At 46.8% G+C, this 27,429-nt stretch overlaps 1 protein-coding gene across 1 annotated transcript in view; it reads left to right on the forward strand.

Moving 5' to 3' along the window:
• Nucleotides 1–27,429, forward strand: part of MYO7A (myosin VIIA) — a 104,556-nt gene that overhangs the window by 8,707 nt on the left and 68,420 nt on the right. The window contains 1 exon segment of the mRNA XM_034074426.1: nucleotides 11,052–11,109. Coding sequence (XP_033930317.1) covers nucleotides 11,092–11,109 — 18 coding nt within the window. The 5' untranslated portion in view covers nucleotides 11,052–11,091.

A 27,429-nucleotide genomic window follows, 5' to 3' on the forward strand; every position in this document is an offset into this window, starting at 1 on the left:
GTTTGTGTGTTCATGAGATAGAAAGCTCAGAGGGCCAAGGAGATGATCCAGTCTAATCTCCTTCATAACATGGCCCAGTTATTCCTAACTGGAGCCAGTAATATGGGATTGGCCAGAGTATATATATCTAGGGCATATATGTATCATTCTATATAGTATGTGCATATATATATATCTATAGAATCATAGATGTATATACATGCACACAAACTTTCCCTTGGATCTTCACGGAGTTGTTATCAACCTATAGACAGAGTCTTTGTGGCTGCCTGAGCAATACAACCAAAGGGCCAGTGTCTGGTTCAACTACAGGGCTAGCAGAGCCTGGATGATTGAGGAGGTTGCTGCCTCCCAAACCTGGCCCAAACCAGGATGTACCACACATGGATTTCCTTCTGAATCCCTGAATTCATTACAAAACCTTGAAAAGCACATCAGCCTGAAGTCAATTACCACCTCACCCTAACTGTTCTATGATCTACGTATATACCTTAGAATCATAGAACAGTTAGGGTTGGAAAGGACCTTAAGATCATCAAGTTCCTTGCTCTGTCAATGGCAGGGGCTGGGCAGCCCATGAAGAAGCAGGTCTGTGGCTATGCCACCAACACTTGTTGGTCTATTGGGAACTAATTGAAGTTCCCTGAGCATGAATAGGCAGGATCTGAGCTCTCATCCTGGTTGTGTGCACATCCCACGAGGATGATCAGGGGCTGGAGCAGCTCCTGTATGGAGCCAGGCTGAGAACATTGGGGCTGTTGAGCCTGGAGAAGAGAAGCTGCGTGGAGACCTCAGAGCAGCTTCCAGTGTCTAAAGGGGGCTACAGGGATGCTGGTGAGGGGCTCTTCACTGGCAACTATAGTGACAGGACAAGGGGTAATGGGTTAAAGCTGAAACAGGGGAGGTTTAGATTGGATCTAAGGAAGAAGTTCTTTACTGTGAGGGTGCTGAGGCACTGGAATGGGTTGCCCAGGGAGGTTGTGAATGCTCCATCCCTGGCAGTGTTCAAGGCCAGGTTGGAAAGAGCCTTGGGTGCCATGGTTTAGTGTGAGATGTCCCTGCCTGTGGCAGGGGTTGGAACTGGATGATCTTAAGATCCTTTCCAATCCTAACTATTCTATGATTCTATGATCTTCCAGTACAGCCCAGCATTGTGCAGAACATCCCTACTCCAAGGAGAAGAACATCCTCATGTTCTAAACCACCCTCCATTTCCAATATAGACTTTACTCCTAATTGTTCTTGTCATGTGCCAGGCCCCATCTGTAGACTTTAGCAAGACTGGGAGTTCACCTATGGATAAAATAGAGGTGAACGGAGACCGCAAGCACCATTTGCAGGAGCAGTGTTTTACCTCAGCCCTTGAGCTCTGGATTATGCTGAAATTACAGCTGCCCTCCTTGCAAAAGGATACTTTATTTGATTAATTATTGTGGCTGTTGAAATAGGCTCAGGAAATTGCCCTCCGCAGGATGCTGTGCTGTGAGCTGGGATCGGATGCCACAGTGGTCCATTGTTCTGCTCTGCCTACGTGAAAGCACAGGGAGGGAGAAGAGGTCAGGTCCTTTGTTCAGGTTCTCCACCTGATGGGCTTTTTAGGGGATTGAATGCAGAGCAAATCTATTGAACCTCCTGCTGGAGGCTTAAAAAATTGATGTCCATGTCCTGGCTACTCTCAGATGAACAGAAGCATCAGATTGGTTCTCTGGACTTGCCAGAGGAGGGAGTTTTCTGTGGTTTCTTGCTTTAAGGTAGCTGGTTTGGCTAAGATGCATTCAGTTGAGGTGTCTCTCTCTGTGGTACTGCTACCGAGACCCTTCAGATGGAGATCTGAGGGCAAAATCAGTCCTACAGAGTCAGCTATGTGGTCTTTTGACATGTTCCTAGCTGGTCAGGGAACACAGGGATAGGAGAAACAAACGGGATACAAGGATGCTGGAGAGCGACTCTTCATCAGGAGCTGCAGTGATAGGACAAGGAATGATGGGTTCAAACTAAAATAGGAGAGATTTAGGTTGAAGATAAGGCAGAAGCTGTTCTCTGTGAGGGTGCTGAGGCGCTGGCACAGGGTGCCCAGAGAAGCTGTGGCTGCCCCATCCCTGGCAGTGTTCAAGGCCAGGTTGGACACAGGGGCTTGGAGCAGCTGCTCCAGTGGAAGCATGGCAGGGTTTGGAACTGGATGAGCTTTAAGGTCCCTTCCAACCCAAACCTTTATGTTATTCTATGAGAAAGGAGAGGACATACAAATGAAACCAGTCACCTCAGTCTTCCTCTGTAGTCTATAGACAGAACTAATGCTGACTCCTCCAGCAGATGGAGTGAATCAGGCCTTGGAAACAGTTATTTGTCCCTATAGTCATGGAGGTGATTTTGGGAGGGGTAATGGTTTTAAACTGAAAGAGGGAAGATTCAGGCTACACATGAGGAAGAATTCTTTTACCATAAGGATGGTAAAACACTGGCACAGGTTGCCCAGAGAGGTGGGGGATGCACCAGTCCAGGCTGGATGTGGTTCTGGGCAACCTGATCTAGTTGAAGATGTCCCTGCTCATTGTAGGGGTTTGGACTGGATGAGCTTTGAGGGTCCCTTCCAGTTCTATGAATCTGTGATTCTATGCAGATGAACAAAAACTCTGAGATCCTCCAGCTTGAGTTGAATTTCTGTTGTCCTTTCACTGTCCTTTCACATAGCAGCCTTCCAGTATCTGAAGGGGGGCTATAGGGATGCTGGCGAGGGACTGTTCATTAGGGACTGTAGGGATAGGACAAGGGGCAATGAGTTAAAACTTAGACAAGGGAAGTTTAGATTGGATCTAAGGCAGAAGTTCTTTACTGTGAGGGTGCTGAGGCACTGGAATGGGTTGCCCAGGGAAGTTCTGAATGCTCCATCCCTGGCAGTGTTCAAGGCCAGGTTGGACAGAGCCTTGGGTGCCATGGTTTAGTGTGAGGTGTCCCTGCCCATGGCAGGGGGTTGGAACTGGATGATCTTAAGGTCCTTTCGAACCCAAACTATTCTATGATTCTATGGCCAGTGCGATGCTTTGCAAAGGCAAAGAGAATGTCCAGTTTGGAGCTGTCATCATGGGCCGTGATTGATGCCTGCAGGTCCACTTAAGTCAGTTGTATCTCACCCATTTCATACTGTTGGAGGTCTGGCCAGGGAGGTTTTTTACCTGGGTCAAAAGAAACAACAGTGATTACGTTTTTAGCTGGTCCATGGTCAGTCTGACTGATGAGGAGAGCTCAGGACATGGTTTAAGTGCTCACTTCTCAGGGAGAAGCCAGATTCTTCAGCAGCTTTCAGTTCTATCTGAGATCTATTGAAAATCAGGCCCTGATTTTGGGGCCTGAAGTCTTTGGCTGGAAACTCTACCTACTGCACAATCCCTGACACCTCTTTGTCAGTCATCTTAGTAGATTCAGTAGTCGATTACACCCTCTTTATTGGTGGTTTCAGTTACGAGCATCACTTCCCTGGGTTCAGTTGCACTTGCAGAATGACAGGCTGCAGTGCACATTAGCACTGCACTTTGAGCTCCTTGCATGAAAGAAAACCCAACAACTAATGCACAGAAATGCAAAGTTCCCATCCAATGCATCAATATTGCTCCCACCCTGGGTTATTTCACTACCTTGGTGCCTGCAGTCTGATCTCCCTATAGTTATTTGGCTAAGCAATTAGCAGGTTGGCTGTGTTCTGCTGGGTAGGAAAGGTTGGGTTTACATTGAGTTTTCTGGGAACAGCATCCTGCCACCATAAGGAGAATCCCAGCGGGGGTACCCTCAAATCTAATTAGTCCCTAATCCTGTGGCTCACATCACCATAAAGCTGAATTCTATGGGAATAGCTGGAGAAAAAACTGCACATTCCCTAATACAGGGAATACATCCTTTTCAGGCTGTCATTTAGTTCAACAGCATCGTGTCCATGATTAAATGGAGGAGCCTTTCTAAGGATCCAGGGCTTTATGATGGACCTTAACCCCTCCATCACCTATTCCTTTACATATCAGCTTGTAGGTCCACCTGAATCTCTCAGAGCTGGACCCAGAGCTGATGGGGATGTAACCCTTTACACTAAAACGCACCTCTTATTCAAATCAGTTATTCCTATATATCCTTACACCAGCATTCCCTGGAAAGCTGGTGGCCCCTCAAGGTCTGACACAAAGGTTGTATGAAAGGTTTTCCTTGTCTTTCAATGAGCTTGGATCAGCGTTATTCCAGGGAATCACACTGTGCTGACCACCTCTCAGGGCATACAGACCTTGCATACAGGCTGTGTCATGGATGCAAATGGTACTGCTGCTGCTTTCTGCAGTGTGTTGCTGTGGTGACCTGCCCTGCTGAGGTGACAGCTCCCTCACACTACTGATGTCACCTGCCAACATGACCTCAGGCTGATCCATCCATGCGGAGGTGGCAGTTAAGGTGTCCATAAGGGACCTTTCCCAGCATGGAGGCAGGCAGCATCGCTCAGTGCTGCTCGCTGTGTCCTCACGTCTCCATCACGAGAGTCTCTTACTCTTTGTTCATAGTAAAAAGTCATGGAGTGTCATCCTGTGTGTAAGAACACAGGGAATGCTCTGGGTGAATTCCTGTTGCTGTTGCATTTCAGACAGTGCTGTTGTTTTTAATGGGAATGCATCTTTGTTCCATGTAAAAAGAGAGAATGGGAAAATGGGAAGCTGCAGCCTAAGGAAACAGGGATATCCCAGGCAGCACTGAGTGGCAGATCAGACTTACCTAAGCTTTATTCACAATGGGCTCAGACACCATGGCAAATGATCTGAAGTTCCTACTGAGAGAGCCTGAGTGTTTCATTGAAAAGTGGAGTGGGAACTGATGGGAGTTATCTGTAAGTGCTTTTCCAGGGAACAGATACCAGATCATAGAATCATAGAATGGTTTGGGTTGGAAAGGACCTTAAGATCATCCAGTTCCAACCCCCTGACATGGGCAGGGACACCTCACACTAAACCATGGCACCCAAGGCTCTGCCCAACCTGGCCTTGAACACTGCCAGGGATGGAGCATTCACAACCTCCCTGGGCAACCCATTCCAGTGCCTCAGCACCCTCACAGGAAAGAACTTCTTCCTTATATCCAACATAAACTTCCCCTGTCTCAGTTTCAACCTGTTACCCCTTGTCCTATCACTGCAGTCCCTAATGAAGAGTCCCTCAGAGTCAGCTACCAGATGCTGAAGCTCAGACAAACCAGTAGATACAGGCCATGTCATAGAGAGGACCCAGTCTGATTTTGCCCCTTGCAAAGAGGTTCTCAGCCACAGGTTATCATCCTGTTGTTCCTCCTTGATCACCACTCCAGGCCAAGTGGTGCATGAGACCCTGATACAAGGGAAGTGGAGGTGCAGCAGTGAAGCAGAATCCTGCCATGTGGGTCTATCTGCAGGGTCACTTGTGGTTGGTAAGATATGCCTGGCCTCAGCTGGCAAGGCAAATGTTTATGAGAACAAGATACTTCATTTAGACACTAAGCATGATTTGACCTTTGGAGCTGATTTGCTGGAGTAATAGTGGTTTGTTTCTGTCGAGAGCTTGCATCTTGATCAGGCTTGCAGGGAAGACACTTGTTAGTCAAGAAGAAGGTGGATGATTATTATCAGACTGAAAGCCCTGGCTCTGATTAGGGGGCCTAGGAAGGATGCTTCCCAAGCATGGACAAAGAGTTGAAGGACTGGTCCGTAGTGACAGTCTTCTTCCTCTCTACTTGGTGTCATGCACATTGAGCAGTTAGAGAACCTGAAACCTAATGGGTTTGTTAGTTTAACCTCATTCAAGGACCATCATTCTTCTTCTCCATCTAAATCCTGCTTTCTGGTGAGGACAAAGGCGTTTGTCTCCAATGACCTTTTCCTTCACCATTACTCAGATGAACAGTAAAACACATTGCAAAATCCTTAATCTTCCTCGGATCCCTTGCTGGAGGGCAGGAGGTGAATGCAGCAGTGTGCAGAGAGCATCGATGTGTTAAACCTCATTGCTCAGCTAAGGTGATATATTAGGTTTCTGTCAGTCAGCTCAAGTAGATGTAAGGTGAATGAACTCTGGGGTTTATTTACACCATGAAGTGCCCAGTGTTCTCTTTACACCAAGCTGGGTGCAGAAGGGGACAGGCTGTGACTGAATGTGGGTGTGAATGAAGTACTCATTTACTTCACTGCATTTACAGGCAGGAAAATCACTTGGAACATGGAAATAAGGAGAAAGAAGCAGAATTTGCATTTAGAATGAAATAGCTGAGTTTCTCCTAACCTTAATGGCCATGTGCTCTGGAGGATTAACACTACCCCAGGCAGTATGGCCAGTCATGTGGCTGGACTCTGGTCCTAACGTGCCAACAAGTGGTGCAGAAATGCTAGTTAAAGAGATTAGACTAGCAACCCCCTTCTTTGCAGCTGCAGGATAATGGCTTCATCCGGGTTCCTCAGACTTTCCCCTTCCAGAGCTAAGATCTGTCAGGTTCCTCTTGCATTTGAGGTGTCTTCAGAACCAAGAAAACCATGGGGGAGGTCACTCTGGTGGAGACCTTCTACTGAAGCACTCTTTGGCTTCTGTTGACCACTGCTTGCAAGCAATTGGCATGTATAGTTCCATGTCACACATCATTCTGCATCCAGAGATAGTCTAAAGCCCATTCAGCCTCATCCACTGGCTCCTGCAGATGCTCTGTTCAGATGATGCTCAACCAGTGATACCCAGGAAAGCTGTTAGAAGAACCACATTTAGCATAGAAAATACAGTTTCCAGAAGGGTGTCTTTGTGAGCTTGTGTTGATAGAACCATAGAATGGTTTGGGTTGGAAGGGACCTTAAAGCTCATCCAGCTCCAACCCCTGCCATGGGCAGGGACCCCTTCCACTGGAGCAGCTGCTCCAAGCCCCTGTGTCCAACCTGGCCTTGAGCACTGCCAGGGATGGGGCAGCCACAGCTTCTCTGGGCACCCTGTGCCAGCGCCTCAGCACCCTCCCAGGGAACAGCTTCTTCCTTATATCCAACCTAAACTTCCCCTGTTTCAGTCTGAACCCATCACCCCTTGTCCTGTCGCTGCAGCCCCTGATGAAGGTCATGTTATGTGTGAGTGACCTGGGGAAGGTGCTGGGTGCATTTGTTTAGCCCAGCTCATTTCCCATATCACAAGCAGCTTTAGAGCTTCACAGAGGAGATGAAGGTGGGATTGAAGTGCCCTATGCTCACCTGCCAGTGAGGGATGCAGGGTCCAGATGGCTGTTTTGCTCTACCAGGACTCCCATGAATAAGCAGGTAGCTGATCTCTCTGGTGCTCAAACAAGCCCAGTCCTCCTGACTGATCCCTGTGGGAAGAACAAGGCAGGCAGTCTGCTGCTGCCCTTCCCTTTTGGGGTTTTCCATGCTGAGCAAGCTGTGGGAAAAGCCAACTGCCCGTTATGTACAACACCTCTTGCAGCAGCATCACAAAGGGACTTGCAAAGCATTGAAGGAGAGCAAGTGTGGTGGCTTAGGCTCAAGACTAGACCTTCAGGAAACAGATAACTGAAACTACACAACAGGCTCTGGGTACCAAAGTCCTCTTTAAAAGCAGAGTGTGTTTGGTATCTAAATACTCTTCCAGACCTGGCACAACACTTGATCAACATCACCACAGGCTGGGAGGAATGGGATCGTAGAGTCAGAGCATGGTTTGTGTTGGAAGGGACCTTAAAGATCATCCAGTTCCAAACCCCTTGCTGTGGGAGGATGTCCACATACAGGGTAGTTGTTATGCTGGGAGCCACAGGACAGTGCTTTGCTTCAGCAGCAGAAGGATGAATGCCTGAAGGAGCAGTTCTGAGACCTGAACCTGTGGCTCTGGTCCAGCCAGAGGGAAGACATCTCCCATGCCACTTGGACACCCAATGGGACAAGCTCACCTAGGCCATTTGGCTGATTAACAGGCACATAATGACTGGAATACTTAGGGGCTCCCCTCTTGGGTGAGCGCTCTGTTTTCAGAGAGGGAAGCTGAGGCAGGGAACTGTAAGATGACTTATCCATAATGGATGTCCTTTAACCAAGGAACTGAAACTGCTTCCCAATGCAGTGTTCAATGCTGCCTTTACAATCATCATGCCACAGAACTGAGAAGGACCTATGGAGAACCTCACCCATTGCTGGATTTGAGTCAAGCTGAGCTTTCAGTGACTATTCCCAGTGCAGGAGACTCCTCAGCATCCTTGGCAGTCTGTCTCAGGACTCACAACTTGGCAGGGTTAGAAAGTCATTTTCAAGCCATATGAATTAAGAGGAATAATTTAATGTGCTCCAGAGGAGATTCTCAGACTGAGAATGAGGAGAATTCCTCACAGCCTTTCAGACATTAAAGTGGGTGCATGATTTTCCACCAGTTAGCTATGTGAGAGCAAAATGAATCCATCAAATACAGTCTGTGGCCTGTATCTGTCTAGTGAGTATTTCCTAATGACCAGTGATGCTTTGGCTGCTCTTAGGACACCAGTTCCTTTTCTAAGCAAGGCAGAGAGATCATATAGATCATTCAGCATCTGTATGTTTTCATTAAGGGGATGAAGGCACTTAGATGGCAAACTGCTACAGCTGTCAATGGGGTAGATACCTGCCTTCAAATATGTGGTTGGTAAAATGCAGAGGTGATGCAGGCAGCGTGGCAAGGGAAAGGGGAATAACTGGTAATACTGTCGAGCCTCTGCAGTCCCTGCAGGAGATAATAGAGATAAATCCTGCTTTTCTAGAAGCTAGGATGTGGTTCCCACTGCAGCTGAGAAGCTACAGAAAGCTCAGCCAGCAGGATCAGCACCAAAGACTAAGTCCTACATGACTGAATGGGACGAGTGCAGTTGCTGCTGGTGGGGAAGACAGATCAGTCTCCTTGCCATCAGTAAACTGTGCTGGGACACTGGCACAGGGTGTTGTCAATATTCTCATTATTCTGTTATCACTATTATCATTATTATAAGTCATAGAATCACAGAATTGTTTGGGTTGGAAAAGACCTTAAGATCATCCAGTTCCAACCCCCTGCCATGGGCAGGGATGCCTTAAGCTCTGTCCAGCTTCGCCCTGAACACTGCCAAAGATGGTGTATTTACCACTTCTTTGGGCATCTCATTCCAGTACCTCCCTGCCCTCACAGTAAAGAACTTCTTCCTTATATCTGTCCCATATTGTGTCTCTTTGGGACATTTTACCTGGAGACAGTTGAGGGGAGTGGAAAGACTTTGCTATTCCCTCCTGTCCCTGAAAGAACAGTTCTTGATACACTGGAGGGAAGGAATGCCATCCAGAATGACCTTGACACACTTGTGAGGTGGGCTGATGCCAACCTCATGCAGTTTAACCATGACAAGTGCAAGGTCCTACACCTGGGTCGGAGCAATCCCAGGCACAGCTACAGGTTGGGCAGAGAAGAGATTCAGAGCAGCCCAAGGAGAAGGAATTGGGGGTGTTGGTCAATGAGAAACTGAACATGAGCCGGCTGCAGTGTGTGCTCACAGCCCAGAAAGCAACCGTATCCTGGGCTGCATCCAAAGGAGCGTGACCAGCAGGGCAAAGGAGGTGATCCTGCCCCTCTGCTCTGCTCTGGTGAGACCTCACCTGGAGCATTGTGTGCAGTTCTGGGGTCCTCAGCATAAAAAGGACATGGAACTGTTGGAACAAGTCCAGAGGAGGCCACGAGGATGAACAGGGGCTGGAGCAGCTCCTGTATGGAGCCAGGCTGAGAAAGTTGGGGCTGTTGAGCCTGGAGAAGAGAAGCTGCGTGGAGACCTCAGAGCAGCTTCCAGTGTCTGAAGGGGGCTCCAAGGATGCTGGAGAGGGGCTCTTCATCAGGGACTGCAGTGATAGGACAAGGGGTGATGGGTTCAGACTGAAACAGGGGAAGTTGTGGTTGGAGATAAGGAAGAAGTTCTTCCCTGTGAGGGTGCTGAGGCACTGGAATGGGTTGCCCATGAAAGTTGTGAATGCTCCATCCCTGGCAGTGTTCAAGGCCAGGTTGGATGAATCCTTGGGTGCCATGGTTTAGTGTGAGGTGTCCCTGCCCATGGCAGGGGAGTTGGAACTGGATGATCTTAAGGTCCTTTCCAACCCCAAAAAAATGTGATTCTATGATTCTTTTAGTAGGAAAAGCACAACACCAAGAGGTATGGCTAAAACCTGCAATATAGTATTTAGGTTTGTGTGATGAGTCTGGACCACCTTGTTACTGTGAAGGGGAATATCTTGTGTCCTGCAAGATCATCCTTCACCAGCCTTCACATCCCCAGCATCTCATAGGGATTGTGTCTCTCAGAGTGCCCTTTTGCTGCTTCCCAAGGCATTTACGATAGCATAATGCACATCATAAATACAACCATTCCTGATTGTAGCAAGGATGACTTGGAGATTAAAAGCTGTAAAACTTCAATCCTTTGAAAGCATTTTCCATTCATACACACTAAACACATTTAATGCTTGGAGCACCGTGATGTGGAACAAACCCTGGAGCAGCGTGGTACTTTCCCATGTAAATCCCACACAGGTATGATGTGCACAACAGGCAGGAGCAGAGTGTGGATATGCTCATTCCAATCCAGGTATTAGTTGCAGTTTGTTTGGGCTTGGCATTTCCCTTCCTCTCCTGAGAGCAGTTTTAATATCAAGATGCTAATCCACCCAGTCTTGTGAGCTGTAAGGACAGGGCTCCCCTTCTCCATGCGCTTTAATCCGTACCACAGGACCCGATGACACATGTGATAAATCAGTATCAGTCTGGTTGTCAGGTTAATCCTTGGATAACTTTCTAGGACTCAGTTTACAAAATATGACTTGTATAAGCAGCTCCAGTCCCAGCCTCACCGCGGTGCAGGAATTAATCTGGATGTATTAGAGGATTGTCTCTCACTGTCTGGAATTAGTATTACGAAAGCATTGGGAATACAAGTGCTCCCTCTTCCACACTTAGGGGCTGCATCTGTCCCTTTAGGGTTGGGGCAGAGCCTGAGCTTGGGTCTATGAATAAAGATTTCAGTTCATTAACTGCTGATTTCTTTTGGTTCAGGTCCATTCCTGGTGATTGCTGATGTGTTTAGACAAGAACCATGGTTATTCTACGACAGGTAAGCAAAGTGTTCCTCTCTTTAGGAAGGACTAATGAAAGTCTTTTATTTCTGGGTGGTAAGGGTCACGTCAGGCTATTTTTATCCTCTTCTATTTCCCTAAAAGGACTGTTACAAGATGCAGAGATATTCATTAGCCTTAATCCTTGATTGGCTTAGAGGCAATAATTGCTCTGTGTGAGGAGTCCAGCTTAACCTCATGTAATGTTCCACTTCTATTCTCTTATCTGTGATGTGCAGAAGAATAACACAGCTTACTGCCTGCCTTGATGAATGATGTAGTACAGGAGTGGTTTTCAGTTTCCAGGAACAGGGCTGCTTGGGCTGTGTAAAACTGGAATCCTTTTGTGCATTTAAGAAGCAATTGAATTGATAAATTGAATGTAAAGTCTCATGTAGATTCTGAAGTAACTTAGGGCTTTGGATCTTAGTGTTTTCCCTGTCTCTAGGCATAACTTGTCTCACTTAAGCTCGGCTTCTGGGTTGTCTCATTGCTATGAGGACATGGGAGGACTGAGAGTGCTGCCTCACATCTTGGGTTGGGGCTGCAGATAGAGACATCAGCTATGTCAACACAGTCAAGCACTGAGGTGATGGAGCAAATCTGCCCAACACACCTTGATTTAACTCTGTGCCTGTCTTGGCAAAGATGCTTTTGGCTGCAACTGGGCAGAAAACACTGGACCACTGAAGCCCCTCAAGTGGGACCAGTTTATACCAGTGACAAGGAGAGCTGAGGATAGCTTTGAGCATGGAAGTAATGCCCAAGATCTCATGGAGCAATGAAATGCTCTTTACTCTGTTGCCCTGACCTACCAGGAGCTGTGGCCCAATAAAAACAGGCTGTATTTTGGGATGGGTGATTAGGAGCTTGGTTCTCCTTCCAAAAGGCTCAGAGGTGTTTGTTGGCTCCATGTCACGAACTCTGATGCCAAGGAAAATGGGTGTGCAAATTAAAACAGAGTTCATATATGAGTTGGAAAGCTCAGAATGACAGTTGTGGCTCTAAGAAATACCCTGTAACAACTACAGCATCACTCCAGGCTACCTGTAATATCTCTCTGTCAGTGGTTACCTCTCTGTGTTTCAGGTTCATAGTCTTCCATGTATTGATCTGAATTCACCCTTTGCAGACCTTGAATCTCACATACTATACTCCTATTTATCTAAAATCAAAGTGTCTTGTCTAGTAAAGGAGGATTCTGAAGTGATTTCCTTCCTATCTTTCAGAGTGTAGGATGGATCTCCTTTCTGGGCATGTGTTTCTCCATCCTCTACCTAAGCCCTAAGCACCCAGGGTAGGTGCTTAACATAGAGATGTGAATGGAGAGCTGTGATGCAGGGACATCAGTCTTTTCTTCCACCACTTGTGCTATTGTGAAAATAACTTACAGTAAAGGGGACAAGGTGATGGCTCCGATAACATCCACAAAGGACTTTATGCCATCTGTCTAGATGCTAATTTGCCAGTGCCAGGATCTAGTCTGGGATTTGGATCCCTAAAACCTCAGGATGTGGTTGTTTTGGTGTGAAAATGGGGCTGAGTTCTTGGGCTTTTAGCTGTAGTGTTACAGCAGTAAAGCTGGAGCAGAGCAGGAGTGATGCTGCCCCTGTGTTAGCACATGAGGATTATTTCTAGAGCTAAAGCATAGGGTTATTTCTGTACTGAATGTTGGATGCTGGAGAATAAACCTGGAACCATTTGTGATTGATGTGCTTGTAACACCTGAGTGTTCACAGCCCATCACCTCTAGGCAGGTATTACAAGAACCTTTAACAGCAAAGCCTTAACATTCAGTGTGTGTGTGTTCAGCTTCCTATAGGCTTTTTAGAGAAGATACTCAGTTGTTTTCTATACATAGAATCATAGAATGGTTTGGGCTGGAAAGGACCTTAAGATCATCCAGTTCCAACCCCCAAATCAGGGAAATAGGTTGTGTAGAACTTGTTGCTTACTGCAAACATCTCTCTGCATGATGGATAAGGTGATCAAGGACCCCTCCATAATGAAATAAGGTTTCCCAGTTGTTGGCAAATACAGACTCTTCCTGAGGTCACTTTATACCAGTTTACCCCATGTAAAGGTCCAAACTGAGTCATGCTTGAACCACTTTGCTCTCTGAAGTCCAAAGAGCTGCTGTTTATGGTGGTGCCCAATTGCAAGTAGCAGGAATAGATGTATTCTGTCCCCCTTTTTCAGCTATAAACCCAGGAATTCTGAAGGTTATCCTGTGGCTTCGCATCCCTTCCCCTCTCCCATCAAACCAGCTCACCCTGGGATGTCCCTCAGGGGCTGGCTCTGGGTAGCTGAGCACAGTGGGCAATGCATGGATCCAAGCAAGGGGAAAACACACAGAGCTCCTACCCTGTGTCTTCCACCCAGTAACTCAGAAGAAAAGCCAACATTGTTCCCCAGCAGAAGCCTGCAGGGAGCCAAGCTTATCAGCTTTAGTTACTAGCAAATTGCTTCTGGCAAGCCCATTTCCATGCACAAAGGAAGGGAAGATGAAGAAGGAGGGCTTCCTAAATTCCTGCCTTGGCAGCATGACAAGTCATTTGGCTGCCCAGCTCGTTCCTGCATGTTCTGCCTGTTATTTAAAGGAGAGATGGTTTTAGTGGAGACCAGAAGGATGTGGTGGCCCTGGATGTAGATGACCACATAGCCTGGTGAGGGGCACATCGCTGCTCCAAGGCTTTGCTGAGGCCACCATTGTCCTGATGGTGAATCATAGTCATAGAATGGTTTGGGTTGGAAAGGACCTTAAGGTCGTCCAGTTCCACTCCAATGCCATGATGCACTCTGGATGAATGAGACTGTCCTTAACGTGTTCATGTCTGTGCTTTCTGAGGGTATTTGTGGCTGTCTTTTAGCTAAAATTGTCCTTTCTCCTTCTTGCCATTTCTCAGGTGTTTGTATAGGGAACAATCCCTTTCCTTACTACTCTTAGGAGTGACCAAAATCCAACAAAACCCTTCTTTTCCTCATTGTAAACTGAGGTCTGCAGCCCTTTCATGCTGGTGGCAGCTCTTTCTTCACCTACTCCAGTTTAACTCTTCTTTCTAAGACCAGAATCTCACATTCCACTGCAGGTAAAGGGATCTGTGCAGTCCATTAATAGATGTTGCGACCATTGGCATTTACAGAGACTTGGGTTTGATGCTCCAGGAGATGTTTTCCCTTGCTGGGACTACGAATAGCAGAGACTATTTCAGTCCATTCACAGCCATCTCCCCGCTGGGCTTTGTGAGCATTGAGTTTACCTGGACCTGACATACACTGTTAATGGATAACATGCATTCAGCTTTGCTAAGTGATTCGTTGTGCTATATGTTTTGTCAGCAAAGAAAGGGAGGGGAAGGAAATCAACGTTCCTGTAGGTCTTCCCAAGGGCTGATCTGTAATCATGTTAGTCTAAAAAGCAAAGTGTAAGCCCACTGTTTGGATTCTCTTTCTCATAAACACTGAATAATTAAAGTCTTCTCCCATTTATGCCTTGTATCTGCCTGATCTACGAGTCTGAGGCATCCCTGGATAGCTGTAATGCAGCAATGAAAAGTCCTGCAGAAGCCAACCAAAGGGCACATTTGCATATAGATTGAAACAGGAATCGTTGGGAGCCATTCATTAGTTGCAGTGCTCAAGACATTTGGCTTTTTAACAGCTCTTTGCATCAAATCCTTTCCATCAAGTTTATGGGACAATTAAAGTGCTGGGGGAGCTGTGTGCACAAAATGAAGCTGCAGGCAAGGGAGATGTTCTTGCAGTGCTATGCCTGTGGAATATAAATTGCTTGATGTCAACTAAAGGTAGAGCAAGCAATCTTGTGGCATAGAGATACCCTGCCCCAACAGAGCCTGTCTGAAACATACTCGTTCCTGCTTTTTGATACCTTAGGATCTGAAGGGCGCTACAAGGATGCTGGAGAGGGGCTCTTCATTAGGGACTGGAGTGATAGGACAAGGGGTGATGGGTTCAGACTGAAACAGGGGAAGTTTAGATTGGAGATAAGGAAGAAGTTCTTTACTGTGAGGGTGCTGAGGCACTGGAATGGGTTGCCCAGGGAGGTTGTGAATGCTCCATCCCTGGCAGTGTTCAAGGCCAGGTTGGACAGAGCCTTGGGTGCCATGGTTTAGTGTGAGGTGTCCCTGCCCATGGCAGGGGTTGGAACTGGATGATCTTAAGGTCCTTTCCAACCCAAACTATTCTATGATTCTATATGCTTTCCCTGATGCATTTTAGGTTTTGGTGAAATGACAATCTCAAAGGAAGGTTTCCAATCAGAATTCTGGAGGAGTAAATCTATTTCTGGTTGGTTTATATATGTAACAAAAAACCAAAGGAGGATTTAGATGTTTGCTGGAATACACATAAGGAGACTGTTCTGATATGAAAATCTGTTTAAGAGCAGAGAAAATGTAATACAATGTGTGAAATAGCCTGAGATAAGCTGGCAAGGCAGCCAGCACTAGAGATACCTCTACTGGGGCTTTCAGCATGAGTAAGTGTGGACTGGGATTTGGGAATGTGTATGCTGATGCTTTTGTACTTCCATTTTGCCACTCCTGGGTATATTCACAGATGATGCTGTAGTTATCAGCAGTACAGACTGCCTGGTGCAGTGGTTGTGCAGGTGTAACGGAACTGTCCTTCCCCTGTTGACCACATCTGTGTGGATGAGAGTTTTGCAGCCATGGGATGGTGATATGGTGAATCCATCCTCTTCTCCTTCCCCAGTCACTCTTGTTGGTTACTGCACAAGGAGGTGGCATTGTCAGAGGAATGCAGCCTTGGGAAAGATCTGTTTTAAAGGTTCACAAGGATTTCATTCTCCATTAGGCACCTTTGTCAAAGGAGAAAACTTCACCAGCAATAGATCAGGAGGACTTGGGTTCCTGAACAGTTATTATACATTCCTGAGTGGAGTTACAGTGTGCTTAAGTTGGGAACATACATTAAATGATCTGTCCCATCTGGTAGTGTTCTGTTTCCAAACTGGCTGCTGGTGAGCACCAAGGGACTGTGTGACTTCACTGAAACAGGGGAAGTTTAGGTTGGATCTAAGGAAGAAGTTCTTCCCTGTGAGGGTGCTGAGGCACTGGAATGGGTTGCCCAGGGAGGTTGTGAATGCTCCATCCCTGTCAGTGTTCAAGGCCAGGTTGGACAGAGCCTTGGGTGCCATGGTTTAGTGTGAGGTGTCCCTGCCCATGGCAGGGGTTGGAACTGGATGATCTTAAGGTCCTTTCCAACCCAAACCATTCTATGATTCTATGATTTCCTCACAATACTTTCCTATCCTTCAGCTAATTTCCTTCATAAATGTCACTTTTGGTGATTTCCCAAGCCTGATGTGTTATGTTTTGTTAGTAGCCCCTAATGTAGTCCCTGCTTTCCAAACACTTGTCCATCCAGGCCTCCCATCCACCTCCACTCTGCTGAACCCAGTCCCTATCAGATTTGGTTGATGTCCCCTCATTTTTGGACTGAAAGAGTATTTCAAAGAAGTATCTCTACAGACTTGTCCATTCTGCCCTAGGTATCCACATAGGCCCCTGATGAATATAGGATGCTATCCTAGATGGTCCTTAGGTGTGCCTTAACCTTGCACATCCATTTTCATGTCCTCTCTGAGGCAATTCCACTTACATCCTTGTAGTATTGCTCTTGCCCAACTCCTTTACCAAGCAGCAGATGCCTCCATCCTTTCCCCAGAGCAGTTTTACCAGAACCCAGGCTTATTTTCCATGCTGAATCAAAAAGAGCCAAATGCTGATGCTTTTAAGATTGGGAAAAACACCTATTTAGGACACAGCTTTGTCAAGGATGTGCACATCACAACTCGGAAGCCTTTTGTGCAGTCAGTGTTAATGCAATACAAGCAATTTATGTGCATCTCCTACCACCCAGCCAGACGTTTTATTGCCAGTACCATTGCTGGCAAATGACTCCTAAGGTCACACACTGCATTTTCATGATCTGCAAATCGCTTTGTAAAGGCATTTTACTGCCCCTTGACCCCATAAAATGGGAAGATTTGGTGTGAGACAGACAGGCAGCCTTTATCATTAAGGAGATGCTTGAAGTTAAACAACATCTGCCTCCAGCAGAATGTAATTCAGGCATTAACCGTATTTCCAGGCTGATTTCCAGCCCATTCCTTACAGAAACACAGGGATAATTAAACTATCTATGTGATAATACTCCTGTAGTCTCAAAATTAAGGCTACATGGCAATTATTGAGCATTCTTCACATGGATTAATTTCCCTTCATACGATTTAGGTTTTGTATGAACACCAACCTGTTCTGTCTGTTGCTGGACCAGGATCTCTGCTATGCTTCAACTTGCAAACCTACAGCAGAACTGAAAGCAACCTTTAACAAACCCCATATGTAACTCAACCCTTTTCATCATCAAATGGATAAAATGTGAGATAAAACCTCTCTGGAAGCCACATCTCCCTATGCAACATATGAAGAATGGACTGTCCATGTAATTAAATACCCATGAGGAAAACAAGTACCAAGAAAACAGGAATTATTTGCTGTGCCAAAATCATGTAGAGCTTATTTCTTTTATAATTTTATTCTTTTAGCTACTGTCTAGTTAAAGTCTTATTCTATCCTATCTAGAGTTCAGGACATCCATATGAAAGCCTAATCCCACTGGCAATCTTACCACCCACCATTCCTTGATAGTTTCATATAAGAAAGCATAGACTCATATCACAGAATGGTTTATGTTGGAAGGGAACTTAAAGCTCTTCCAGTTCCAGCCCCTTGCCACGGGCAGGGACACCTTCCACTAGAGCAGCTGCTCCAAGTGCCTGTATCCAACCTGGCCTTGAACACTGCCACCCCATCACACTAAAATAGGTCCATCTTGCTTTCTCAAGCTGTAGCTATTGCTTTATTTGCAGTGCCAAGTGATTATGTGGTGGGATTTGGATTTTGAAGCTTTCTGGATTGGTGTGTGTGACAGGAATTGATGTTCAAGGTCTGGCTTCTGGTTACTTTCTGGGGGCCAAGTATCTTCAATGTGTCCCCAACAAGCTATAACCCATTAGCTGTAATGGCATCCCAAGCTCACAGTCTGAAGGCATCCACAGTGCACATCCGTACATGTCCTGATCCAACAACTGTCTTGGCTGGGTCTGCAGCTACAGCTGTGATTTGAGCCGTGACGATTGTCCCTATCTCTATCATCATGTGTCAGCCTAAAACCTCCACTCTTTCTGTTTGCAACCTGTAGGTTAGGGTTTTTCTAGCCAGACTTGTTGAATGGTTGTTTAATGAGCCCTGTTGTCCTTTGAGGTCTCTAAGTTCTAGGCCCTTCTAGAACTTGACCTCTTTGATGGTGTGAAATTTGGGATTTAATTGCACACTCTTGTCATTCCCCATCCTGCTCACATTAGGTTGTGAGTTTAAAATCCATGGAGAAACCATCAGAAACAAACCTCCCGATGCACTTGGTAATTCCAGAGAGCTACAGCAGATGGGGCTGGTATTGTGCTGCTGGGAGCTCATGGTGTAGCTCAGAGGTTGGTCCATCTCCCCTCTCAGAGGGACCCACCACCAGTTTGGATGGATCCAAACACGATAGGCAGAGGGGCTTGAAGAATCCAAGCAAGTGGCTGCAGTTACCATCCTGCTCCGGGTTTCCCCTTCAAGGATGGTCTTGCATGGAGCCAACCCTGGAGTTCTCAAAGCCATGAAGCCATGGGATATGGATGATTTACTGGGTTTGTAGGATTCATTGCCCAGAGAAGCTGTGGCTGCCCCATCCCTGGCAGTGTTCAAGGCCAGGTTGGACACAGGGGCTTGGAGCAGCTGCTCCAGTGGAAGTTGCCCCTGCCCATGGCAGGGGTTGGAGCTGGATGAGCTTTAGGGTCCCTCCCAACTCAAACCATTCCATGAATCCTTTTGTTATCTGTTTCCTGGTGACAAAATAATTCCAGGTTCATGTTCTCAAGACTGTTTTTGATACCCAGAGTATGTTTTCTCCTTTTGGAAGGATGCTACTTGGATGTTGCTGAAAACATTCTAACACCTCATGAAGTCCAGCAAAGGGAAATGCCAGTTCCTGTCTGTGGGGAAAGAATAACTCCAGGCACCATGATAACCTGGGTACCAACCAGTTGGAAAGCATCTTGGCAGAGAAGGACCTGGGGTTCCAGAGGGACACCAAGATGACCATGAGCGAGGAATGCACATTCATGCAAAGACACATAAACCTCATTGACTGCAGTAGACAGAGCATTGCCAGCAGGTTGAAGGAGGTGATCCTTCTTTTTTTGGCTACTACTTTGATTTGGCTGTACAGGGTGTTGGGACATCATGTCTGGGTCATGCTTTGTCAAGAAAGGTTGGACCAGATGATCCCTGAGGTCCCTTCCAACATGGGATTCTATGATGCTATGATCCCAGCATCTCTGTACCCTTGTGGCTGGCACCCAAGTAACAAAACTCAGTATCAAGACATTTTTGATTGCATCACAATCATAGCCAGATCTTTTTGTTTTCCATTATACTTTCTCCTGTCATCCATTCCTCCCAGGAACTGGCTTTTCCAGCACATACCCTTGGAGCAGCCCATTTCTCCCTTGAGCAGTCATATCACCAACTCCCTCAAGATGCTATTGACTGAGCTGCAGAATCACTTTCCCTCAGCACCCCTTGCCTCAGTAACCAAGACAACCCTCAGTGTGTAAGCAAAGGCAGTGTGTAAATAGGGCAGTGCTGCTCAGATCTGGCATGGCAGTGATGGAAAAGCAGCATTATCTCCCTTTCATTCAATATTTCTGGAGATGAGACATGGTATTTTAAGTAGTAGGGCTTGTCTGGACCTATCGCTGCCACTTTGGCTAATGCAAACCCTGAGCACAGGCAAGTTTCTGCTGGGAAAACTGCATTTACAATGAGTATAGATCACTACTACATGGGAAAATAACACATTTTTACTAGGATTCAGCACTTCTTTGCACTAAACCATTTCTGTTTATGCAGGAATAGGTGTGGAGATTACAATAGTCCCATGTCTATTTGCACAGAGTTACTAATAGCAGACTAGCTTTTGGTGAGGTTGCAATAAGGTGGATAGAGGAGGAGCCTGAAGAAACAAAGCACGAAAAGATGATGCTGAAACTCCAAAAGAGAATTTGACAGCTTGTCTATGCAAAGTGAAGGAGATTTTTATCACAGATGGTGGGAAAATCCTGCTTTGTTTCCTCAGGAATAAAAGCAGATAAAAGAATTCAATCCATGTGATTGCTTTTAGGCTTCTTCAAACAGCCTTTGTGAGCCAGGCTGACAAACATCCCTTATATTTGTGTGTATGGTCTGGGTTGCTATTCTGCCCTTCATCAGCACTGTGTGTTGGCATTCAAACCGTGGCCTTCTGTGGTCTTGAAAAGGCTGCATGCCTCAGGGGCAGAAAACATTGAGTGGAAACACCTGATTACCTCCATCTGTTGTATAGTTCCGTAGCTCTCGTGCTCATCAGCTGGGGCTCTTCTTTCATGAATCAAATCCAACACCTTTCTGCCTTCAGCAGGGGATAAAGCTGCTGCAGAGGCTAAAGCAGCAAAACACTGAGAAACCCCCATGAAACTGTTGCTGCTGAGTTAATTCCCTGAACTGCTTCATTGTGGGTTCATAGAATGGTTTGGGTTGGAAAGGACCTGAACATCATCCAGCTCCAACCCCTGCCATGGGCAGGGACACCTCACACTAAACCATGGCACCCAAGGCTCTGTCCAACCTGGCCTTGAACACTGCCAGGGATGGAGCATTCACAGCCTCCCTGGGCAACCCATTCCAGTGCCTCAGCACCCTCACAGTAAAGAACTTCTTCCTTAGATCCAACCTGAACTTCTCCTGTTTCAGTCTGAACCCATCACCCCTTGTCCTATCACTGCAGTCCCTGATGAAGAAGCCCTCTCTGTCATCCAAATCCAAGAAAGGGATGGGAGCACACAGCTTTGCTATGTTGTCCATCTATAGCGACATGCTGGAACCAGCATCCCTCCCAAGCTGTGCTCAGAGAAGATGTAATTCCCTTAGTCCTGTCTTCCTAATGCATAACATACGGAACATTTAAAGGGAAACACCCAAAACCTTTGCTTCTGGGTGGCTAAGGGCAAGGGGTTTCCATTGTGCCTCTTATTGCAAACCAGGGAGCTCTCAGCTGCACCTTCAGGTGCTTTTGGAGATGGGATTGACTGTTGTTGACAGATTTAGAGTGGTTATGGGAGCTCCTCGTGTGGTACCACTGCAAAATCCCTATTCCTAGGAGCTGATTGAGTACGGCTTGTGTGACAGCACTCAGTTACATTCTCCCATCCTAAATCATTTCCCCATTAATCCCTCCTGGTTTTATTTTCCCCCTCCCTGGTTTTCCAGATTTGTCCATCTCATGATGGCTTCGTTGTCTTCCTTTGGGTTTGTTTCATTTGCATTAAGGACAGGACCCAGCATGGGGCTAAAAAGGCTCAATCTTCATTTCTTGTCCCATTTCTTCTGCATCTTAGTAGATATTTAATGACATCCAAGTGGTGGCCATCAGCTTTCTGTGTCAGAGCTGACACTCAGTGCTCTGGTGCAGCATTTGGGTGGGTGATGCTCATATCTACCCTAATCTACTTGTAGTGTACATGGATTGTGGCACTCCCCACTTCCTCCTTAATGTTAATGCTTTAGGGGTCATGGATTAAACCTTCTATATAAATGGTTGTCTGCTTAAAACCCATTTCTGGGCCAAGACATCCCAAAAAGTCAATGACAAACTCCTTGCCAAAAGCCAGAGATGGGTTTAGACAGCACTGGGAGCTGAGCCTCATTGCACCACACTGGATTGTGCCCCTGCAAACCTGATTAAATCCATCATTTCTACTCCCAGAGCCTCTGCCTACCCCTGAGCCCTAAATAGGGTAATGCTAGGATGGATGCCTCACTTGTGGGTTGTTTTTTCCCTCCTGTCAGTATCGAGGTTGCAGGATGAGCAAGCTGTGCATTGATTATTGAATTATTTAAGGATTCCTCTTGCATCTCTGCCTTTGCTTCAAAAAGCCTTTGTGTGGAGCACGTTACCTTGGCTGACAGCTGCTGCCTGATGTGCTACAAGAAATGGGGAAGAGAATCTGATTTATTTATGAAACAGGAGAATTATGAGGGTTACTCACTCCCAGCATGTGCATCTCTCACACTATGATTTGTATTTAAGTGGAAATTCAAGTTTTTCCTTCCTTTTCCCCCTTTTCTTGATGCTGGGACAACTGCACAGCTAAAGAGGAGGCTAAGAATAGAGATGAGCAGCCCTAATGCTCCCATGGGTTGTATAGCTGTGGGTCCAGGAGAAGCTCCATTAAACCGAGCAGGTATATCCGTGTAATGGAGAGCTGAATTGAATCAGACAAGTGGTATCTAGAGGTGAGGATATATGGGTTTAGTGCAGCACAGACATTATACTGGCCAAAGGATGCGGGTAGCTGTCAGAACTCTGCACTGGCATAATCTGCAATGCACCAATGCTTTTAGATTTCAGTTTAGTCTGCAAATTACATTGGAATTCGGAGCTGGGGGAATGCCTGTGTTTGCTCTTGTGGCTGTGTGCACCGAGGGTTTTCTGCCACAAAGACAAGCAGTGAGGAAGTAAAGGACCCGGCTTGGCTCTAAGCTCTCTGGTATGAGACCTGGGTATGAGATTGTGCCTGTTGCCATAAACATATCCAGTGATTTTCCATATCCTCAGCAATTTATCTTACAGCCCTTAGGGCCTTCTACCTCCAAACTGTCCTCTTCATACACTCCTTTAGGCCAGTATAATCTGACTTGGTTTTATTGCCTGCTTTATGCAGAGATGACCATAGAAGTGTCTCTTTCTTTCCCTTGAATACAGGAAAGGAATTAGAAATAGAAATAGACATAGAACAGAATGGTACAGAATGTAATACTATAGAATAGTACAGTAGAATAGACCATTTCAGTTGGAAGGGATCATGGCAGGGGGTTGGAACCGGATAACCTTTAATGTTCCTTCCAACCCAAAACCATTCTATGACTCTATACAAGGATCACCTAGCAAGGATCTGGATGTCTTGCTCAGAGGTGCACACATGCACTGCTGAACCTAGGACAGTTAGTTGAGTCCCCCATGATCTGTGCACTGAATAACTCAGCTTTGCAGTGATAGCTGCAAAGTAACTGGCTCAGGAGCCCTATATCAGCACTGGCAGTGCCTGATGCATTGTCTTTAGGTCTGAAAACCAGACTGGGGCAAAGAAACCCAAGCTTGTATTGAACTAGGTGATTCACCTGCTGTGAGGGTGCTTCCTGCAGGAATCATTCCCCATTCTTCTCCAGCAGTGAGACCACAGCATCACAGTAGCGCTTAATGGGGGCTCAGGTCTCTGCAGCAGCATAAACCTATTACCCAGGTCACATCAGTTCCTTAGGATAAGAATTTACCCCTCACTATGTGTGTGCACAAAGTGTGTCAGAGCAGGCCCAGGATCTCGGCTGTGCTGCTGCTGCAGAGGCACAGTAAATCATCAGATCAGGGTCCAGCATGGCTCTCGTGGCTCATAATTCCATCTCTGCAGTGAAGAGTCTAATGTTACCCTGGGGAGCTGTAATCTAACCCTGCTGGCATTGCTGACGGGCTGCCAGCCAGATGAAGGTTTGCTTTCCTCCACTGTGTCCCTCCCCTTATTGTCCTAAGTGTGTTTGTTTGTTTCCCACATAAGGATAGCACATTCCCTTAGAAAAAGCATGCTGATAGGAAGCTTAACGCTGTTGCTCTGCCCCTTGATGCATACAGAAGAGAGGCCAGTTTCCAAGCCAGGTTATCCCTTCCAAGGGTTGGGATTTCCCATTTGCAGGAGGCAGCAGGCTTGGCCATTCAGGCAGAAAACACTGCAAATGCATAGGATAGAGCCCTCAGATCTCCTTCAGCAAATCCAGCATCAAGGGAAAAGTAAGCACACTCATATAATAGGACTGCAGAGACTGGATTCACCCCTCTGGGCTCCCATCTTTACATTGCTCCGAGGATAAACCAGGGCAAATCATTGAATCATCATAGAGTTGTAGAACAGTTTGGGTTGAAGGGACCTTAAAGCTCATCCAGCTCCAACCCCTGCCATGAGCAGGGACACCTTCCACTGGAGCAGCTGCTCCAAGCCCCTGTGTCTAATGTGGCCTTGAGCACTGCCAGGGATGGGGCAGCCACAGCTTCTCTGGGCACCCTGTGCCAGCGCCTCAGCACCCTCCCAGGGAACAGCTTCTGCCTCAGAGCTCAGCTCAGTCTCCCCTCTCTTGGGCAGGTTCAAGCCATTCCCCTTGGCCTGGCCCTACAGGCCCTTGTCCCAAGCCCCTCTCCAGGTTTCTTGTAGCCCCTCTAGCTATAGGAAGGCTGCTATAAGGTTATAGGTTTATTCAGTCCTTCCTTCCCTGTGCATCCTCTCATTCATTATCAGCTTTGATTTATCTTGCTGTTTCTATGGCAGTCAAAACGCAGTCATTTACAGCACTGTGTGTTCAGGTCATACTGGAGGTAGACATCTCCCATGATATTGCTACATTTGAGCTATGTCTTCTTCTCCTTGTATTATTACTGCGTCTCATGTACATTTTTGCTTGCTCCATTGGTAGACATTCATCTCATTAATCTCTCACCTGGCTTCTTATCCATGGGACTTGACCTCTTCCTTACTTCACCTGCACAGCTACAAGAATTAAACACCTTATTGTTCCAGGGCTTTGTAATACAGCTTAAGCTGACCTTTGGGCAAGGATTGCCTCATTGTTGTCACTGCTGTTCCCTGATGGGCAGAAGTAGCTTGGTATGAGTTTGATGTACCCATCCTCTACTGCTGTCCTTGGTGACTGTGTCCCATCAAGGGAACCTGTAAAACCTTCCTTCACCTAGAAAGCTTTCCATCAGGAATATGTCCTCTTTGTCATGAACAAATGGGGTGAAAACCTGGTAGAATCAGGTTTTGCATTAAAATCAGAGTTTTGCGTTAAATCAGAGTTTTGCATTAAAATAGTGATAAATGAGAACAGTGTGGAAAGCTTAGCAGCTGCACCATTATTCTGTCATGTGTTGCTCTGGTCTGTATAAGTGACACCAGTTTGGATTCAGGAGCTGTATAGAGGAGATTGGGACCCAGATAGATTGACCTTAAGTTCTCTAAATGATGAGAAAAGCCTTTCCTAGATGAAATCTCAAGTGTATCTAAGATAGAACAAGAAAAAGCAAAACTGAGGGGACTGTGAAATGCCTTTCACTCTTCTGGTTAGTCCTTACTAGACCCCATATAAGGTCTTCTTCCTATATAGAAGGAGAGATATCAGAAGTTTGAGAAACTGAACATGAGCCGGCTGCAGTGTGTGCTCACAGCCCAGAAAGCAACCGTATCCTGGGCTGCATCCAAAGGAGCGTGACCAGCAGGGCGAAGGAGGTGATTCTGCCCCTCTGCTCTGGTGAGACCTCACTTGGAGCATTGTGTGCAGTTCTGGGGTCCTCAACATAAAAAGGATATGGAGCTGTTGGAACAAGTCCAGAGGAGGCCACGAGGATGAGCAGGGGCTGGAGCAGCTCCTGTATGGAGCCAGGCTGAGAACATTGGGGCTGTTGAGCCTGGAGAAGAGAAGCTGCGAGGAGACCTCAGAGCAGCTTCCAGTGTCTGAAGGGGGCTCCAAGGATGCTGGAGAGGGGCTCTTCATCAGGGACTGCAGTGATAGGACAAGGGGTGATGGGTTCAGACTGAAACAGGGGAAGTTCAGGTTGGAGATAAGGAAGAAGTTCTTTACTGTGAGGGTGCTGAGGCACTGGAATGGGTTGCCCAGAGAACTGGTAAATGCCCCATCCCTGTCAGTGTTCAAGGCCAAGTTGGACAGAGCCTTGGGTGCCATGGTTTAGTGTGAGGTGTCCCTGCCCATGGCAGGGGATTGGAACTGGATGATCTTAAGGTCCTTTCCAACCCAAACCATTCTATGATTCTCTGACTCTAAGTACATCTATAGAGCAGCCAGGTGTAGAATCAGTACAACCTCATTATCTCCATGGTCCTCATGTTGAGCACATCTCTCTTCCCAGCCCAGGCTCTCCTCTCACCTACAGGCACAGAGGCTGTGCTGCCCCGCACACCTTCCACTCAATTATTTACCATCCAGTTGCTATGGATCTACTGGAGGCGATCAGTTGAAAGAACATGCAGATGGCCTCTGGTTTTGAGTTCCCGCTGCGCTTTGCTTAATTTGGTATGTAAAGGTATTAGGTTAATTAAATGCCATGTGTTGCATGGGCACCGACTGCATTTGTGGATTAGGAAGTACCTGAGTCTGCTTCTGTGCTGGAAGTCCTCAAGCTGGCAGGTGGTTATTTCATTGAGAAAGGAAGGTAACGGAGAGGAGTCATAGGGAAATGGACAGTTTTCCCTTTAATCCCACAGTCGTCTTTCCAGAATGGGTGGTTGTGTCCTTCACTATCACCCCTTAAGCTGGAAGAACTGAAGAGAAGCAAAGTTATCCAGGTGGCTTTAAGACTCCCACAGTTGTATGGAGTGAGGATGCTGGGGGACCATGGCTGGTGAATGGAAGCTTTGCTCCTAGAAGACCTTTACCAAGAGCTACGTAGTGAATCAGGTCAGAGGATATCCTACAGGCAGCAGGCATGGTCATGCTGGAGGTCTAAAGCAAACCAGGCAGAGCTCTCTGGCATTCGTGGTGGAATACATGTAGGAAGCAGGGGGACAGAGCTTTCTTTGCCACTGCAAAGCCTTTGGAGATGCTGAAGAGGAAGAAGGTTGTTTTTGTGCAGCCATGCCCTGAGGTGGTGGAAGATCAGGAGAGGGACCAGGGCAAATGGACACTGCTCCGCAACGTCAACCAGGCCCTGAAGCCCACCACCATGTTAGCGGTAAGACAGGGGGTCCCAGTCTCTTACCATGGCTGGAAGCCTTCAGAAATCAGCCTTGCTGCTTTGGTGGGATCTTCATTCTGCTTGTGGCAGCTTCTCTCACCTTCCTCCTGAGTCTTTGCCCTCCCAAGCTCTGTAGCATCCCTGTGGTGCAACCTTCATTCCCTTGCATTTGGAAGTTCCTCCTAAAGATCCTCTTCATGAACTGTGTTGATGTGTGTGCACCCATGGTGGTGTTTCCCTCTCTTGCACCACTGTTTGGTTATCAGCACCCATAGCATTTGAGGTCCTGAGGGTCTGCCCCAGACCCTCTGTTTGGAAGGACCCAGAGCTGTGTTAAGGAGGAAGAGTTGGACCATGTTGATTCTGTCGCATGACTGGTTGATCTTAAGGTCCTTTCC

The sequence above is a fragment of the Melopsittacus undulatus genome, chromosome 2, assembly GCF_012275295.1.
Source record: "Melopsittacus undulatus isolate bMelUnd1 chromosome 2, bMelUnd1.mat.Z, whole genome shotgun sequence".
In the NCBI taxonomy this organism is placed as follows: domain Eukaryota; kingdom Metazoa; phylum Chordata; class Aves; order Psittaciformes; family Psittaculidae; genus Melopsittacus; species Melopsittacus undulatus.